A 19,452-nucleotide genomic window follows, 5' to 3' on the forward strand; every position below is an offset into this window, starting at 1 on the left:
TGCTCAGGCTCAGCCCCAGCGTGCTCATTCTTGTCAACAGCATGGGCCTAAGGCCCCTGCTGCTTCCCAGCAAAAGCAAGGGACGGGCTTTTGACTGGCTGTAGCGAAGCATAGCCACAGTAAAAGTGTCCGTACCGGATGACTTGCTGGTTGGTGGGAGGTTAATGTTTTTTCACCAAAGGTGGCCTCTCATAACCTCCGACCAGTGGGTTCTTCAAATAGTCTGGTTAGGCTACACCCTCAATCTGGAATCCAGACCTCCAGATTACCCACCGGGAACTCATTCATACAGCTCCCAGCACAAGCAGGTACTTGCAGAGGAACTCTCTGCCCTTCTACAGGCCCATGCAGTCAAACCTGTTTCACCAGGGGAAGAAGAGCTGGGATTCTATTCCAGGTACTTCATTGTGCAGAAGAAAACAGGGGGGATGTGTCCCATCCTAGACCTAAGGGCCCTGAACAAAGTTTTACTCAAGAAAAGATCAAGATGGTTTCCCTGGGCAGCCTTCTTGCTATGATTCAGGAGAACGATTGGCTATGCTCTCTGGACTTGAAGGATGCTTACACACACATCCTGATACTTCCAGCTCACAGGAAGTATCTTGGATTTCAGCTGGGAACGCAGCACTTTCAGTACAGCGTACCTCCATTTGCCCTCGCGTCATGTCCCAGGGTCTTTACAAAATGCCTAGCAGTAGTCGCAGCATCGCTACGCATACTGGGAGTGCATGTGTTCCCTTATCTCGATGATTGGCTGGTGAAGAGCACCTCTGAGGACGGTGCTCTGGAGTCCATGTTGGTGACTGTTCATGTGCTGGAACTACTAGGAGTCGTAATAAATTATGCCAAGTCCCATCTCACTCCTGTTTAGAAGTTCATAGGAGCATTGCTACACACAAAGACAGCTTGAGCTTATTTTCCCGAGTAACGGGCAGACCACCTTCTGTTCCTGGTGTCCACTGTTCGAGTGTCTCAGTAGATCACAACTCAGCAAATGTTGAGACTTCTGGGGCACATGGCCTCCACAGTTCATGTAACACCCATGGCACGTCTGCATATGAGATCAGCTCAATGGACCCTAGCTTCCCAGTGGTTTCAAGCTGCAGGAGATCTAGAGGATTTAATCCAACTGTCCACCGACTTTCAGAATTCTCTTCAGTGGTGGACAATCAGATCCAATTTGACAGTGGGATGTTCATTCCAAATTCCTCAGTCACAAAAAGTGCTGATGACGGCTACATCCCTCCAGGGGTGGGGAACTCATGTAGATGGGCTTCACACTCAGGGAGCCTGGTCCTTCCAGGAAAAAGGTCTTCAGATCAATCTCCTGGTACTACGAGTGATCTGGAACTCTCTGAAGGCTTTCAGAGATCGGCTGTCCAACCAAATTATCTTGATTCAAACGGACTATCAGGTTGTGATGTACTACACCAACAAGCAGGGGGGCACCGGATTTTGCCCTCTGTGTCAGGAAGCTGTCCAAATGTGGCTTTGGGCGTGCCATCATGGCATGTTTCTCGAAGCCACTTATCTGGCAGACGTAAACAATAGTTTGGCTGACAGGCTGAGCAGGATAATGCAACCTCACGAGTGGTCACTGAATATGGGCATTGCCTGCAAGATCTTCAGAGCTTGGGGCATGCCCTGAGTGGATATTTTTGCCACTCAAATCAATCACAAGGTCCCTCTGTTCTGTTCCAGGCTTCAGGCCCATGACAAACTAGCGTCAGATGCCTTTCTCCTTCATTGGGGAACAGGCCTTCTGTATGCTTATCCTCCCATACCTCTAGTAGGGAAGACTTTGCTGAAACTCAAGCAAGACTGCGGAACCATGATCCTGATTGCACCCTTCTGGCCGTGTCAGATTTGGTTCCCACTTCTTTTGGAGTTGTCCTCTGAAGAACCATGGCGATTGGAGTGTTTTCCAACTCTCATCACTCAGACTGAGGGGTCACTTTTTCATCCCAGCCTCCAGTCTCTAGCTCTCGGCCTGGATGTTGAGACTATAGAATTCGCCTCCTTGGGTCTCTCAGAGGGTATCTCCCGAATCTTGCTTACTTCCAGGAAAGATTCCACGAAGAGGTGTTGCTCTTTCAAATGAAGGAGGTTTGCTGTCTGGTGTGACAGCAAGGCCCTAGATCCTCTCTCTTGTCCTACACAGACCCTGCTTGACTACCATCTACACTTGTCAGAATCTGGTTTCAATACCAACTTCGTTAGGGTTCACCTCTGCGCAATTAGTGCTTATCATCGGTGTGTAGAGGGTAAGCCTATCTCTGGGCAGCCTTTAGTTGTTCGCTTTGAGAGGTTTGCTTTTGTCAAAGCCCCCTGTCAAACCTCCATCAGTGTCATGGGATCTCAACGTCGTTCTCACCCAGCAGATGAAAGCTCCTTGTGAGCCACTGAATTCCTGACATCTGAAGTACTTGACCTGGAAGGTCATTTTTTTGATTAGTAACAGAGTGGACACCCCGGAGGGAGTGAAAAACATGAAAATGGATCTGCAGAAGCTAGAAGAAGGGTCTAATGTTTGATTAAAATTCAGTGCAAAGAAATGCAAAGTGATGTACTTAGGGATTAGAAATTCACGGGAGATGTATGTGTTAGGCGGTGAGAGTCTGATATGTACAGGCAGGAAGAGGGATCTTGGGGTGATAGTATCTGAGGATCTGAAGGCGAAGAAACAGTGTGACAAGGCGGTGGCTGTAGCCAGAAGAATGCTAGGCTGTATTGAGAGAGGTGTGACCAGCAGAAGAAAGGAGGTGTTGATGCCCTTATACAAGTCGTTGGTGAGGCCCCACTTGGAGTATTGTGTTCAATTTTGGAGACTGTATCTTTGCTAAAGATGTAAAAAGAATTGAGACGGTGCAAAGAAAAGCTACAAAAGTGGTATGGGATTTGCGTTACAAGACATATAAGGAGAGACTTGCTGACCTGAACATGTATACCCTGGAAGAAAGGAGAAACAGGGGTGATATGATACAGACATTCAAATATTTGAATGTCTGGCAAACAAATCTTTTCTGGAGATGGGAAGGCAGTAGAACTAGAGGACATGAAATGAGGTTTCGCCATTGTAGGGTTAGGTTTAATTTGTAGTGGTCTGACCATGGTATGTCTGTCCATTTTGCATCTGTTAGTGGTTTAAGTCAGAGGACAGTTTGTATGTGATGAGGTCAAGTGTGTATCCTTTGATGTGGGTTGTTTGCATATTTGGACAATTAAGGTCCAATAGTTGGAGGAAATCCTTATATTCACGTGCGTTAGTTGAGTTAGGGTCTTCTAGGCGTAGGTTTGTTCCCTATTATTAGTAGATTGGAGTGAGATACACATGTACTCGATATGAAATCCATGAAGTGTGGTTGGCATTCATGCCAGTTAACTGGTGATCTGTAAAACAGGACAGCGTTTAGGTGATCAAGCAAGTTTGTGTGGTTGATTCTAACTGAGGCGATTTCAAGTTGGGTTGTTATGGATTCGGCTGTTGTTGTTACGATGAAGTGGGATCTGTGGATTAAAGCTATACCTCCTCCTCTTTTTTTTTCTTTCCTTGTCCAGTGAGTAATTTTGTATCCTGGGGGGCATAGATCTAAAATAATGGGGTCCTTAGGATCATGTATCCAGGTTTCACTAATGAATAGAAGGTCGAGATTGTCTGTCATTCTTTCCCCGACCTCACGCCCACCCTGCCGAAAGCAACTTACACACCTTGCACTGCAGGAAAGCATTGAACTTTTACGTGGAGCGGACGTAGCCCTTCAGACAGTCCACCCAGTTGTTTGTTGCTTTTGATCCCAACAAGAGGGGAGTCTCCAGCAGAAAATGCACAATCTCCAATTGGCTAGCAGATTGCATTTCCTTCAATTATGCCCAAGCTGGTCTGACTCTAGAGTGCCATGTCATGGCTCATAATGTCAGAGCCATGGCTGCGTCAGTGGCTCACTTGAAGTTAGTCTCCATTGAAGAGATTTGCAAAGCTGCAACGTGGTCTTCAGTTCACACATTCACATCACAGTACTGCCTTGAGCAGAATACCCGACATGACAGTCGGTTTGGGCAGTCGGTGCTGCAGAATTTGTTTGGGGTTTAGAGTTCAACTCCACCCACCTAGGCCCGTTTTATTCTTTTCCAGGCTGCACTCTCAGCTAGTTGTATAATGCAATAATGATTTTGCTACTGAGAGAAAAACGTGTGATTTATACTAAATTGAACCCGCCGAGTCCAAATATGAACTCCGAATTTGCCTGACACGTTGAGATTTTAAGTTATACATGCAAAGCCTATTCACTTATTAATGCATTATATATGGGAAATATTCCAACGGACATGCCCGGACCTGTCCGGACGCGCTCAGGCAGGTCTATTGGCTGATGTTAGCAGTAAGTATATAAGGCAAGATGGATAGACACAAATGTTTTAACAATCCAGACAATTTCTGCTACATATGTGGCGCAAGAATCTGACAAATCGAGTGTGACTTGCTTACAAGAATTACTTTGACTGTCAAATTGGAGATCAAGATAAAAGCTGGGCACCTCATGTTTGTTGCACTGTGTGTTACTCTGGGCTAACGAAGTGGTTTGAATGGTAAAAGGAAAAGAATGGCTTTTGCAGTGCCGATGGTTTGGCGTGAGCAGAAAAATCACCATTCCGACTTATTTTTGCATGACTAAAATTGCCGGATATTCAAAGAGAAACAAGTCACAAATTGTGTATCCTGACTGTGAGTCTGCTCTTAAACCAGTACCACACGATGTAGAGAATCCAGTGCCTGCCTCTCCTACAGCAGGAACCGCAATTGAAACTGACGCTTCTGATCCTGATGAAGAAGAAGATGTTGATTGGCATGATGTATTTCATGATCCAGAACTGGAAGGTCAGCCGCACTTGCTGAGCCAATCAGATTTAGATGATCTGGTAAGAGATCTGTCATTATCTAAAGAAAAGTCAGAACTGCTAGCTTCTAGACTTCGATAATGGAATTTGCTACAACGAAGCACCACAACTTCACACTTTCGTCATCGACACACCAAGTTAGCTGCATACTATGCAATGGAAAGCGATGTCTGTTTCTGTACTGATGTAAATGGTCTTATGATGGAGTTAGATGGTACACATGTTCCCGATGAATGGAGGCTATTCATAGACTCTAGCAAAACGAGTTTGAAAGCTGTCTTGTTGCACAATGGTAACGAAAAACCATCTGTTCCATTGGCTCATGGGGTTGGAATGAAAGAGACCCATGCTTCTATTGAGTTAATTTTGAAAATGATCAAATACTCTGAACATAAATGGAATATTTGTGCTGACCTGAAAGTGGTAGCACTGCTGCTTGGCCTACAGTTAGGGTACACAAAGCATATGTGTTTCTTGTGCCTATGGAACAGTCGTGATGACAAAAATCATTACAAAGTGAGACAGTGGCCTCTCAGAGTCGAGCACACAGTTGGTCGGTACAATGTACAACACAAATCACTGGTCGATCCACTTCAAGTTTATCTTACACCACTTCACATTAAATTTGGTTTAATAAAAAATTTTGTAATTGCACTTGATTGTGATGGAAATGGTTTCCAGTATTTGAAGGAGATGTTTAGCACACTGAAAACTGAGGCTAAAATAAAGGCCGGAATTTTTATTGGCTCCGAAATCAACAATCTAATGAATGTTGACACATTCAGAACAAAACTCAACCCTCTGGAACTTGCAGCTTGGGATGCATTTGTGCTAGTAGTGCAGAACTTCCTTGGGAACAGACAAGCTGAAAACTATGCTGAACTAGTAGACAACATGCTTAAAGCATATGAACAACTTGGCTGCCGAATGTCATTGAAAATGCATTTCTGAGGAAGTGACGTCACTGGGCAACATGGCTGCCTAAGTGCTGAGCTCCCGATCACTCACAGCGTTTTTAGTTTAATTTCCTCAGCTTACGGCGATTTGCTTTTGCATGATCTGCATGGCAGAAACACTCCAATCGCGGGTGTTCTGGAGAGGTGATGCAGACCCTTGCAGAGCCAGTTGATTTCTCCCAATTTGCATTCGAGGGTGCCGTGAGCAAGAAGCATATGGTGGCCCAGGTGGAGGAGACCTTGAAGGAGCAGGAGCTAAGTGGAGGCCCGTTCTCTGGGGATGGGCTCACAACGCAAGACCAGACAGATCCCGAAGAGGGAGTTTTCCCGGAGTTGCGTTCCTGGCTGCAGGAGATTCGGTTGGATCTTAAGGTGGTCCGCTTTGATCTGGCCGCTTTGGGGGTTGACCTACGAGGAGAGATTAAAGAGCTGGGACGCCGGGTGGAGGAAACCGAGGGCCGAATCGACGAACACGCAGAGGCACTGGGGTCCATGGACCAGCAGATCACAGATGTTCGCATTGGTCAGCAACAAATGGCTGACAAACTAGAAGACTTAGAAAACTGGAGCAGACGCAACAGTTTGCGGTTTTGCGGTCTTCCAGAGACCCCGACATACCAAGACAGTGAGTCAGTGGTCCAACGAGTGGTTAGCTCGCTGCTCTCTGCAACTGAGTCGCCAATTATCCCGGACAGAGTAATGTTGGAGAGATCCCATCGAGCTTTGGGGCCGACAAGGAATAACCTCCCTAATGATATAGCCTGTTCAGGATTTCAAGCTGAAAGAATGGGTCTTAAAAGCCGCATGCCAAGCTAGCGATTTCAAATGGGACTCCTACTCTGTGGAGATTTATCAAAATCTGGCATCAGCCTCATTGAAACGCCGGGCTGACCTGAAGCCTGTTACAGCCAGACTTCGTGAACTGGGTATCCAGTATAGGTGGAGACATCGCTTTGCGCTGGTTTTCTATAAAGATGGACGCATGCACCAGGTTAAATCTGTCTCAGAAGTACGTGAGGTCCTCCCTGAGGGGGACCTAACAACGATACCATCACAATCTGGTGTGTCTCGGCCCGACATCACCCTGAGGTCTCACCTGAAGTGGCAGCGAGTGGGACACAAACGTCTGCAGCGCCAGCAATCGGCCGGCCGAAAATGCATTTCTTACATTCCCATCTTGACTTTTTCCCACCCAATTTGGGACACATAAGTGACGAACATGGAGAGAGGTTCCATAAAGACATTTCTACAAAGGAGAACAGATATCAAGGCCGCTGGAATCCCAACATGATGGGGGACTACTACTACTACTATTTAGCATTTCTATAGTGCTACAAGGCATACGCAGCGCTGCACAAACATAGAAGAAAGACAGTCCCTGCTCAAAGAGCTTACAATCTAATAGACAAAAAATAAGTAAAGTAATCAAATCAATTAATGTGAACGGGAAGGAAGAGAGGAGGGTAGGTGGAGGCGAGTGGTTACAAGTGGTTACGAGTCAAAAGCAATGTTAAAGAGGTGGGCTTTCAGTCTACATTTAAAGGTGGCCAAGGATGGGGCAAGACGTAGGGGCTCAGGAAGTTTATTCCAGGCGTAGGGTGCAGCGAGACAGAAGGTGCAAAGTCTGGAGTTGGCAGTAGTGGAGAAGGGAACAGATAAGAAGGATTTATCCATGGAGCGGAGTGCACGGGAAGGGGAGTAGGGATGGATGAGTGTGGAGAGATACTGGGGAGCAGCAGAGTGAGTACATTTATAGGTTAGTAGAAGAAGTTTGAACAGGATGCGAAAACGGATAGGGAGCCAGTGAAGGGTCTTGAGGAGAGGGGTAGTATGAGTAAAGCGACCCTGGCGGAAGATGAGATGGGCAGCAGTGTTTTGAACCGACTGGAGAGGGGAGAGGTGACTAAGTGGGAGGCCAGCAAGAAGCAGATTGCAGTAGTCTAAACGAGAGGTGACAAGGGTGTGGATGAGGGTTTTGGTAGAGTGCTAGGAAAGAAAGGGACGGATTTTACGGATGTTGTAAAGAAAGAAACGACAGGTCTTGGCAATCTGCTGGGTATGAGCAGAGAAGGAGAGAGAAGAGTTAAAGAGCTGAGGAGACAGGGAGAATGAAAGAGCCATCAACAGAAATAGAAAACGGGGGGGAGCGGGTTTTTGCAACGGGAAAATATCACCGGTCACAAACGCAAAAGCAGATGCCTGAAGCACTTTTAACAGTACTTAGCCTTGCTGAAGTAAGACTTTTAAACTGAAATACGAGCCTTTTTTTTGAAATTTTGTTATTCCATTACATTTTCATTTACTATTTACTACGAAAACTTTGATGTAGATCAGGTAATTGTTGGAGTAAAACTCGTTCTGTAAAAAAATTATTCAATGCTTTCCAAGTGTTTAATTCATTTGGGCAAACTTATGCATAACAAAATTTCCTGACGTGTTATAACAATTCTGACTTCGGATTTTGAATACGCACACTGAATTTAGTATAGGACAAATGGTTTTTGCCCAGTAGCACACAAACATTTTTTTTTTGTTGTGCTGTATATTTTCAGGTTAATCTGTGTTATGTCCTCGCCATTGTGAGACCGAATTCACCAATGTTTATTGTTTTGGGTGAGCCTGGATGCTAGGGATACTCCATCTGTGAGAATATCTCAGCCTGCTTATCCTCTGAGATACTTACCTGTAGCAGGTATTCTCCAAGGACAGCAGGCTGAATATTCTCACAATCCCACCCACTTCTCCTTGGAGTTTTCTATTTTTTTATGCTGTAACATAGTAACATAGTAGATGACGGCAGAAAAAGACCTGCACGGTCCATCCAGTCTGCCCAACAAGATAAACTCACATGTGCCATTTTTTGTGTATACCTTACCTTGATTTGTACTTGTCTTTTTCAGGGCACAGACCGTATAAGTCTGCCCAGCACTATCCCAGCCCCCAACCACCTGCCCCGCCTCCCACCACCGGCTCTGGCACAGACCGTATAAGTCTGCCCAGCACTATCCCTGCCCCTCAACCACCCACCCCGCCTCCCACCACCAGCTCTGGCACAGACCATATGGGTCTGCCCAGCACTATCCCCACCTCCCAACCACCAGCCCTGCCTCCCACCACCGGCTCAGCTTGAATTTAACTGAGGTTCGCGCTCACGCAACAGGCAGGAAATCGGTCTGCGCATGCACGGTGGGCGCTGCACACGCGCCAGAAGGCTCTGGCAAAGTTTTTTTTTTTTTTTTTGCTTTTTTGCTTTTGCAAAATGCCGGTTCCCTGGCCGACGCGGACGTCAACCCATCTGTGAGAATATTCAGCCTGCTGTCCTCGGAGAATACCTGCTACATAAGTATTTTCGCTTTCTAATCATCTTATTCCCTGTCTCTGGTTCTGTTCCTCTGTCTGTGCTCTGAACTCTATTTTCAGGGCCTCTTGTCCTCTCTCCTTCACTTCTTTCCCTGCAGCTTTCTCTCTATCCACCCCGCATCCTCTCGTTCCTCCCCAGCACCGACATCCTTTTCTTTCCCACTATCCCGTGACTCTCTCCCAGACTCTTCCTCCCTCCTGCATGTATTTTTGTCTCCTACTCCTGACCCCCTCGCTCCCCGATGCTTCTGCAACTTGTTCTCTCCTACCCCCCTCCCAAAGCCGCCGCATACCTTCAGCCTTTTCTCTCCTGCCACCCCGTGTTCTCTGGCATTTCGTTCCTCACTCCGCGTGGCCTTTCAAACTTGCCTTGTACACACAGTGGCATTAAGCACACGCTGCTCTGCTCCTCTGTTACTGGAGCCCTCTCTCTCTAGCGTCTGACTCCTACAGCAGGAAACAGGAAGTTTCATCAGAGGAGGCGGGACGCTAGAGAGGGAGGACTCCGGTTACAGAGGAGCAGAGCAGCGTGTGCTTAATGCCACTGTGTGTACAAGGCAAGTTTGGAGGGCCGTGCGTGGCGGATATGAGATGCCAGAGAGAAGTGGCAGTGGAGAGGGGGAAAGGAGAGAACAAGCTTCAGGAGCATCGGGGAGAGAGTGGTCAGCAGTAGGAGAGAAAAATATGCCGGAGGGAGGTAGAGTCTGGCAGAGGAGGAAAGAGAAAGATAGGTAGCGGAACGAAAAGCAAGCAGCTTGATGCGATTAATGTTTTAAAATTATTAACGCAAGTTAAAAATTGTAACGTGTTAATTTTACAGTCCTAGTATGGATTATTTCCATGTACTTGGTGTCTGGCTTTGTTTTCATTGTGTTTACTTTTGTCGTGTGTTGCTGGGGTTGTGTTTTAAATAGAAAGACCCTTTTAGTATTCTAATTATTAAGAATTGTAAATGAAATTTCTGTGCCCCCAAAGATTTTTCTGTTTGATCATTGGAGATTTGAAATGAAATAGATGCTTGGTGGAAATCACAATCCAGCTCTCATTTGTATAATAACAATAACATATATATCATATTTTCTTCCAGCCAAGCTGTGATGCGAAATTCATTCCCCTACGAGACCACGGCTTTCTTGTTCAGGTAGGAGTTAATACCTAATTCATTTAAAGGATAGGTTATTTGCCTTAGTTTAAGGGCAGACTTGCAGCTTTTCATTTTCTTCTTAGACTATTGAGTTTGCTGAGCAGCGGATACCTGTTCTGAATGAATACTGCGTAGTATGTGATGAACCCCATGTGTTCCAGAATGGCCCCATGCTAAGAGTAAGTTTATAACATCTTTATTAACAAATTTTATGGTGCATGATTTAGGTAATTTAGTTTGTTTTATTAAACTACTATCAGAAAAGAGAAATATGAGAATACTAGTAAAAAAGGCCCGTTTCTAAAAGAAATGAAATGGGCGCTAGGAAAATGATGATGGTAATTGCAATTCTCCGAGGACAAGCAGGCTGCTTGTTCTCACTGATGGGTGACGTCCACGGCAGCCCCTTGAATCGGAGATCTTCACTAGCAAAAGCGTTTGCTAGCCCTCGCGTACGCACGCATACTGCGCATGCGTGACCGTCTTCCCGCCCGAACGCACTCGTGTTCGTCAGTCATCTTTTTTCCGCGGCTCAGGACGGCTGTTTTTTCGGTCGGTCTGTGCCCTGAGGAGACACTCGCGTCTTTCGCCACGTTCTTCCGTTCGGAAGTCTTACGTTTTTCTTCTCTGTCGTGTTGTTTGAGTTTTTCAAAAAAAACAAACAAACCTTAATTTCGAGTTTTTTTTCCCCGTTAAGTTTTCCTTTCGCTTTCGGAAAAGGCCCTTTTGGCCGCCCGTATGGGTTTTTTCCCCTATTTTTTGGTGCCCATTGCCATCATCGCGAATTTTGACTTTGCCGATGTGATTTTTCCACCCATGTCATCGAAGCCTCCCAGCAGCTTCAAAAAGTGCACCCAGTGCAGCCGGGTTATCTCGCTCACTGATAGGCATGTTTTGTGCTTTCAGTGTCTGGGGGCTGGGCATCGTCCTCAGGCCTTAAATCTCTGTCTTCTGTTGAAGAAGAGAACTCAGGTAGCGAGATTGGCCCAGAGGAACACTTTGTTCGGGGTCTCGCCCGGTGTATCGACGTCTGCGGTACCGAGGTCATCGACCGGTGCTTCAAAGTCTACGGTACCGGGATCATCGTTGGTATGATGTCGTCGGAGGGTGCCTCTTCTTCTGGAGCGCAGGTGAGGGCTGTCCATTCCCCTGCTGGTGGCGGTGAGCCTTTGAGTAGGTCTCCGCCTGCCTCGAGGGCTCCTGCGGTACAGCCCCCCAGGGATCGACCTTTTTTGGACCCGGCCCTGAGAAAGAGGCGTTTGGATTCGACGTCGTCCTCTTCAGTACCGGGAAGTTCCGGTGACATGCTTCGTGTGAAGGCAAAGAAGCATCGGCACCGGTCACCTTCCAGACATGGTACCAAGAGCTCTGGGTCGCCTAGGGAATCGGCACCCACTAAGCGTCGACACCGAGAGGACCGCTCACCCTCCATTCAGGAGGTGTCGATGCGCTCTACCCTGGACAGCCTGGTACCGTCTCCTTGTCCCAGACAGATTCTGAGCTCGTCGCCTTTGCCGGACTCCCTGCCTTCCTCGACAGCCGCTCTGAACGAGAGCCTCCGGGCCATTCTTCCAGGGATCCTGGAGGAGCTGTTGAGCCCTTCTCCTCCGGTACCGGGGGTGCTTGCACCGCCGGTGCCATTGAGTGAGGCGACGGCTGGCCCCTTGCCCGTGGTGAGGTCTCCAATACTGGTACCGCTTGCGGTACCTGCATCGGCTGCCTACCAGGCGGACTCCCCGACGACATCGATGGAGGGAGCTTCATCACCGCCGGTACGGGAGTCCTTTTCTCGACGTTCTCACCATGGCCATGTTTCCACGGAGTCGAGGCAGAGGTTTATGACCTGGTGTCCGATATCGATGGTGAGGCCTCGTGGGAAGCAGAGGAAGACATCAGATATTTCTCTGACGAGGAGTCTGACGGTCTTCCCTCTGACCCCACTCCCTTTCCTGAAAGACAGCTTTCTCCTCCCGAGAGCCTATCTTTCGCAGCCTTTGTCCGGGAAATGTCTACGGCCATTCCCTTCCCTATGGTTACGGAGGATGAGCCAAGGGCTGAAATGTTTGAGCTTTTGGACTATCCTTCGCCACCTAAGGAATCGTCCACAGTACCCATGCATTATGTCTTCAAGAAGACTTTGCTGGCGAACTGGGCGAAGCCACTAACTAATCCCCACATTCCCAAGAAGATCGAGTCCCAGTATCGGATCCATGGGGACCCAGAGTTGATGCGGACTCAGTTGCCTCACGACTCTGGAGTGGTGGATCTGGCCCTTAAGAAGGCCAAGAGTTCTAGGGAGTATGCTTCGGCGCCCCCGGGCAGAAACTCTAAAACCTTGGATTCTTTTGGGAGGAAGGCCTACCATTCTTCAATGCTCATCTCCAAAATCCAATCCTACCAGCTCTACACGAGCATTCATATGCGGAATAAAGTGCGGCAGTTGGCAAACCTGGTGGATAAGCTCCCTTCTGAGCAAGCCAAGTCTTTTCAGCAGGTGGTCAAGCAGCTGAAGGCGTGTCGTAAATTCCTGGCCAGGGGTGTTTACGATACTTTTGATGTCACGTCCAGGGCCGCTGCTCAAGGTGTGGTGATGCACAGACTCTCATGGCTGCGTGCCTCCGACTTGGAGAATAGACTTCAGCAGTGGATTGCGGATTCTCCTTGCCGGGGGGATAATATTTTTGGAGAAAAGGTCGAACAGGTGGTAGAGCAGCTCCACCAGCGGGACACCGCTTTGGCAAATTCTCCCGCTGGACGCCTTCAGCTTCTACCTCAACTGGTAGACATTTTTATGGGGGAAGGACTGTTCCCTATTCGAGTAAGCGTAGGTACAATCCTCCCTCTCGCCAGCCTGCTGCCCAGGCAAAACCCCAGCACGCTCGTTCCCATCAACAGCGTGCGACCCAGCAGGCCCCTGCGGCTCCCCAGCAAAAGCTGTTACTTCAGCTCGCAGAGTCAGTGAGATTCAAGCCTTGGTAGCTCATGCTCCTTATACCAAATTTCATCATAACAGAGTAGTCCTCCACACTCACCCTAAGTTCTTGCCGAAGGTGGTGTCGGAGTTCCATCTGAACCAGTCAATTGTCTTGCCAACATTCTTTCCCCGTCCGCATACCCGCCCTGCTGAACGTCAACTGCACACGTTGGACTGCAAGCGAGCATTGGAGCGGACAAGCCCATTCAGACAGTCCGCCCAAATGTTTGTTTCTTTTGATTCCAACAGAAGGGGAGTAGCTGTCGGGAAACACACCATCTCAAATTGGCTAGCAGATTGCATCTCCTTCCCTTACGCCCAAGCTGGGCTGGCTCTTGAGGGTCATGTCACGGCTCATAGTGTCAGAGCCATGGCAGCATCAGTGACCCACTTGAAGTCAGCCACTATCAAAGAGGTTTGCAAGGCTGCGACGTGGTCATCTGTCCACACATTCACATCACATTACTGCCTACAGCAGGATACCCGATGCGACAGTCGGTTCGGGCAGTTGGTGCTATAGAATCTGTTCGGGGTTTCTGCCCGCCTCCCCTTTGGAGTTGTCTTCCCTGGTCTTTGCTATGTACTGGACTGACAAACACGAGCGCGTTCGGGCGGGAAGACGGTCGCGCATGCGCAGTATGCGTGCCCTCGCGAGGCCTAGCAAACGCTTTTGCTAGTGAAGATCTCCGATTCAAGGGGCTGCCGTGGACGTCACCCATCAGTGAGAACAATCAGCCTGCTGTCCTCGGAGAATACCTTCTACAGGTATGTAGCTTTCGCTTTATCAGGTAAAGGGAACCCCCTCCTTCCCCTCACCCCCTCCCCCTCCCTTCTCCCCCTCGTCCGATTTCCAGGATCCCCCTCCCACCCCTCCTATTCAAGTTCCGGGACCCCCTTCCCCTTCCAGTACCAGAACCCGGCCCTCCCCTTCTAGTGGAGTTCCAGGAACCCTCTCCCCCCATCTGTTGTTTCAGGACCCCCCTGCCTCCCCCCCTTCATAAGAACCGGCTGTTTAAAAGTTTTTACCTCCTGCACGCATGGACGCCGCTTCAGACAACCTTTTCTTTTGCTTCTGTTTTAGCTGTTCCTGTGGTCCCTTCCTCATTTCCTGTTTGCTGAAGGGCAGGATCACAGGAACAGCTGAAACAGAAGCGAAAGCAAAGGCAATGTGAGGCGGCGTCCGTGCATGTAGGAAATAAAAACTTTCAACAGCCGGCTCTTACGAAGGGGAGGGGGAGGGGTCCTGAAATGACAGAGGGGTTGGAGGGGGGTCCTGAAACGACACAGGGGGGTCCTGCAGAGCAGGAGGTAAAACGTTTTTGGGTGGAGGAAATCGGAGGATTAACATCTCCTGACATCAGGCAAGCAGGCTTCTACTGCGGGAGAGTGACGTCAGGAGATGGTTACGAGCGCAGGTAGACATATTGAAATGTTGCAGGAGCAAATTATATTAGATCTGAGTTGCTTACATCTCTTGCGGCCATCTGCCTCCACATGCCCTTCCTGTTGAAAGTGATATACTGAAGTTCTGATGGTTTGTAACCTTAACTTCCTTAGCATCCAAGGCACACCATTTTGCACAGGTGGGATTGGGTTCCCTTTCCTACCAGCAGATGGAGGTAAAGAGCTGGAATTTCCAGTAACATGACCAGATAAAGGCTGCTGCTCTTTGCAACTCTTCAATATTTTTTTTTCTTTCAGTAGATGGTAAGATTGTTCAGGCTGTTTCTGGTCCTAGGCCTAGCTCCCTGGTCCAGCAGCCTTTTGGTCGAGTCTACCGGCCTCGTTCCTGCTTCTGGGTTATCAGCTATGGCCAGTCGAGCATGGAGCTAGGGCTCCGCAGCCAGTGAGTGGCATTTAGGCTTGGTCCCCTGGGAGCCCTTGCTTGTAAGGGTGTGGGTCCCCATCCCCCTCACACTCTATTTCCCTCCCTGGTGGTGCCCTGCAGCTCTGGGTAGCCTAAGCCCTTCAGAAAAAATAGAAGATTTGGGTTTCAGGGAAATAAAGTTACAAAAAAAAGACAGAGAAACAGAGCAAGTCCATATAGGGCTTTAGAAAAAAAAAAAACAACAACCCAACAACAACAAGAAAATGAAAGCCACCTTAGGTACCCAGGGGTACTGCAGGGGTTTCTCTGTACCTATGGTGGAAACAGCCCTGGAGGGGTCTTGGGGGGAGTGGGTGATTTGTGGGCTGCCATTCTTGCCTCTGATCAGTCCACGGAACTCAGTTGGGAACAGCAGCCATTTTATCCCTGATTTCTTCCCCTTTCCTACAGGAGAAGGTGCAGCATCCCCAGGGGAAGGGAACCTTGCACGGGGATGGAGCTGCCTCCACCCAACTCACATTGGTGCCAGTGGGGGAGTTCTCAGGTCCTGCTTCTGGAATAGCTCCAGAGGATAGTAATGCCGGTTAAAGAGGCCCTCACCCTTGTTGTGGTTGTACCTGGACCCTTGAGGGAAAGGCCTTTGGTTCCATGCCCAGCCAGGTGAAGTGGCCCAGAATCAATGCTTGATGTTGAGGGAGGACGAGAATTTCTCAGTGTCATTGCGTTCTCAGTGTCCAGTGCTCCCAATGGTGACATCAATGGACCGGACTGCTCTGAACTAAGAAACACTTGTTCTGCTTTTCATGACTCCTAATGGCTCTTCTTAACATTTGCAAACAGAATTTGCAAGAAAAGGAATCATGATTGGGTCCCATTCATTGCAGGCACCAGTTAAGAATATGCATGATGGATATGGTCTTGTAACTCCCAAAACACTTCTTAAAGCCATTGGGAGCTTTTTTCTGGGACATGTCGGGGAAAAATAGCCACAACCAAATCAAACGATTCAAAAGTGAAAAAATCTATCCAAAATACACTGGGGAAAAGACCATCATAGGGGTTTGCATATTAAATCTACAATGAACAGTCAGAGCTGAAAAGAACTCCATTCAATATAGGAAAGAAATAGGGATACAGTGAGAGGGAAGAGAAAACCAACAGATTCTTATGAGAGAAGGTAAACAACAGAGAATGGTGGTATCTGGTAGTAACAATGACTGGATTGAAGGGTGGCTGGATCCGAAGGTGATGGTGGGCCTTCAGCTGGGCCTTAAAAGTAGGTAAGGAGGTCTCTAATTGCAAGGCTAAAGGAGCAGCATTCCAGAGCCGTGGAATACTCTGGAATATACTACATATATTTACGTATGGAGGAGAGGTGCACAAAATGGAGAGGAGCGGGGAATCCAGGGAGGGCAATAAGGTAAAACGTTATGTGACAGGCCCGAATGCTAAATTTTATGGACAAAGAGAAGCAACTTGTAAGAGTTTCAGTGTGAGACTGTCAGCCAATGATATCAGTTGTGAACAACAAAATGAAAAGATATATGGAAGGCAGGCTTAACTATAACAATACAGGTGATGTGAATTTGCATTGAGTGGTAGAATAAGACCTCAGCATTCTGAAGCATGTAGCTGCTGTCCATGTAAAGACTTTCTATAGCTATTGCTACATGTGATTCCAGTCTTTTTCATAGGTCAAAAAACGTCCCACTATATCAGTTTGTCCATACACCTTTGTTAGATCCTTATAAATATTTTTCTCAGTTAAAAAAAAAGCATTTTGTTCAGTGTTCAATATGTTCATAACAATTTAATCCCCTGTAATTAACTTAGAACGCTGAACACTTATCTTTTCTGCATAACTTAAATCCCAGCTGGGGCCTCCTTATCACCCTCTCGCTTCTTCAGGATATATACAAAGATATGCTCACATTTGAATCTCGCTATGCTCACGTTCTGAAATGAGAAAAGAATATATTGGCCTCACTTCTACAGCACAAAAATAAGTTAAGCCGTTTTTATTTACTGAATCTCAAATGGTTCAGCTTTTACACTGGTGATGAGAACTGACATAAAAATGGTGCCCGTCTTTAGCAAAAACACCATCAGCCTGAAAACCAGCAAATCCTGATAGTTGAATATGATAAGTTTGGAAGTATTAAAAGCACTCTGCTTGTCAGTTTCCCATGCTCTTTGTCCTGTCCTGACTCATTTGGTTTTCCTTGAATGATTGTGTTATCTATCCTATCCATAAATTGACGTTCCTTTCTAATCTGTTGACCTTTTATTGTAATTGTAAACCTTTTTGATCAGCTTTTGGCAAGCGGTATATTAAACGTGAATAAGCATAAACGTTAACTCTTGACATCAGTGTGCCTCTATTACACCTGCAAGTGCTTTCATTCTTGAATGAAAACTTTATGCCACACTTTTTAAAACTCATAATACTCTTCATCATTATTCCACATATTAATATTGTAAACTAAGTGGTCAATGTTCTAAAAAAGCTGCCGACCATTCGATGTTTTAAGTCCATGTGGATCCAAAGTTTTGTCTATGGTGCTCATTTTCAAAAGAGAAAAACATTGCAAAAGTGGCACAAAACTGCAGATGGGCGTTTTTCTTGCAAAAATGTCTATCTCAATTTTTGAAACTCAGAATTGGGGTGTTTTGCTCTGCAGTTCTTCTAAATTGCAAGGGGGCATGTTGGAGGCGTGTTGGGAGGGGCAGGCTTCAAATCTGGATGTTTGTAAGCTATAATGGAACAGGAAAAAAGGTCCAGGGCAAAAAAGAAGTGTGTTTTTATCTAGACCTGGAGGAGCCAGCATTTTTAGTGCTCTGGGTCCCCCTGACATGCCAGGACATCAGCCGGGCACCCTAGGGTGCACTGCAGTGGATTTCATAAATTTTTCCCAGGAACATAGCTCCCTTACCTTGGGTGCTGAGCACCCCAACCACCCCCCCCCCCCCCCAAAAAAAAAAAAAAACCCACTACTCCCAACTGTACACCACTACCATAGCCCTTACGGGTGAAGGGGGGCACCTAGATGTGGGTACAGTGGGTTTGTGGTGGGTTTTGGAGGGCTTGCTGTTTCCTCCACAAACATAACAAGTAGGGAGGGGGATGGGGCTGGGTCCGCCTGTCTGAAGTGCACTGCACCCACTAAAACTGGACCTGCATACTGCTGTCATGGACCTGAGTGTGACATCTGAGGCTGGCACGACATATTTTGAAAGATGTTTTTTGAGGGTGGTAGGGGGTTAGTGACCACTGGGGAAGTAAGGGGAGGACATCCCCGATTCCCTCCAGTGGTCATTTGGTCATTTTGGGCATCTTTTTGTACCTTAGTCGTAAGAAAAACATGTCTGGGTGAAAACGTCCAAGTGCTCTTAAGTGACGTCCTTGTTTTCTTCGATTATGGGTCAAGGACATCCAAGTGTTAGGCACGCCCAAGTCCCGCCTTCGCTATGCCTCCGACACGCCCCCTTGAACTTTGGCCATCCTTGCGATGGAGTGCAGTTGAAGATGTCCTAAATCGAGCTTCAATTATACCTATTTGGACGTCCCTGGGAGAAGAACGTCCATCTTCCGATTTTTGTCGAAAGATGGACGTCCTCTTTCGAAAATGAGCCCATATGGCTCTCAATTTTCAAAGCAGATAAATGTCCATCTGCCAAAAATGTTCAACTTGCTATTTTCGAAAGACAGAATTTGAATGTCCTCATAGTTCATCCAGATAGGAAGATGGCGTGTTGTGGGCATGTGTAGGGTGGGACTAGGGAGAGCCCAAAATTAGGATGTCCAACAGCGATAATCAAATGGGAAGAAACATCCAAGTCAAAAAAGAACGGCGCCCTAAGTTAGACCTGTTTCAGTCACGTTCAGGGTATAAAAAGGTGCCCTCATTCAGTAGCTGACCACAGGAGAGATTAAACCACGACCCCCTCCTTAATTACCCAGTGATTACTATCCCCCTCCTTCACTGACACTGGAAAGGGAAACTAAGTTCCCTGAAAACATCAGGTGGTATAAGCATTTTGAACATAGCAGCAAGCAAGTCTGAAAGGTAGCCTAGTGGTCAGTGCAGTGCATTGTAAACCAAGGGATCAAGTTCAAATCCCATTTTAGCTCTCATAAGTACATAAATATTGCCATACTGGGACAGACTGAATGTCCATCAAGCCCAGCATCCTGTTTCCAACAGTAGGTAATCCAGGTCACAAGTACCTGGCAAGATCCAAAAAAAGTACAATACATTTTATGCTGTTTATCCCAGAAATAAGCAGTGGATTT

The 19,452-nt window shown here is 47.2% G+C and overlaps 1 protein-coding gene across 2 annotated transcripts in view; it reads left to right on the forward strand.

Moving 5' to 3' along the window:
* Positions 1 to 19,452, forward strand: part of PARP8 (poly(ADP-ribose) polymerase family member 8) — a 583,039-nt gene that overhangs the window by 309,508 nt on the left and 254,079 nt on the right. For both annotated transcript variants that reach the window (XM_030193114.1, XM_030193115.1), the window contains 2 exons: positions 10,300 to 10,353; positions 10,440 to 10,535. In XM_030193114.1, coding sequence (XP_030048974.1) covers positions 10,300 to 10,353; positions 10,440 to 10,535 — 150 coding nt within the window. The remainder of the gene's footprint in view (positions 1 to 10,299; positions 10,354 to 10,439; positions 10,536 to 19,452) is intronic.

This window comes from Microcaecilia unicolor, chromosome 2, assembly GCF_901765095.1.
Source record: "Microcaecilia unicolor chromosome 2, aMicUni1.1, whole genome shotgun sequence".
Classification (NCBI taxonomy): Eukaryota; Metazoa; Chordata; class Amphibia; order Gymnophiona; family Siphonopidae; genus Microcaecilia; species Microcaecilia unicolor.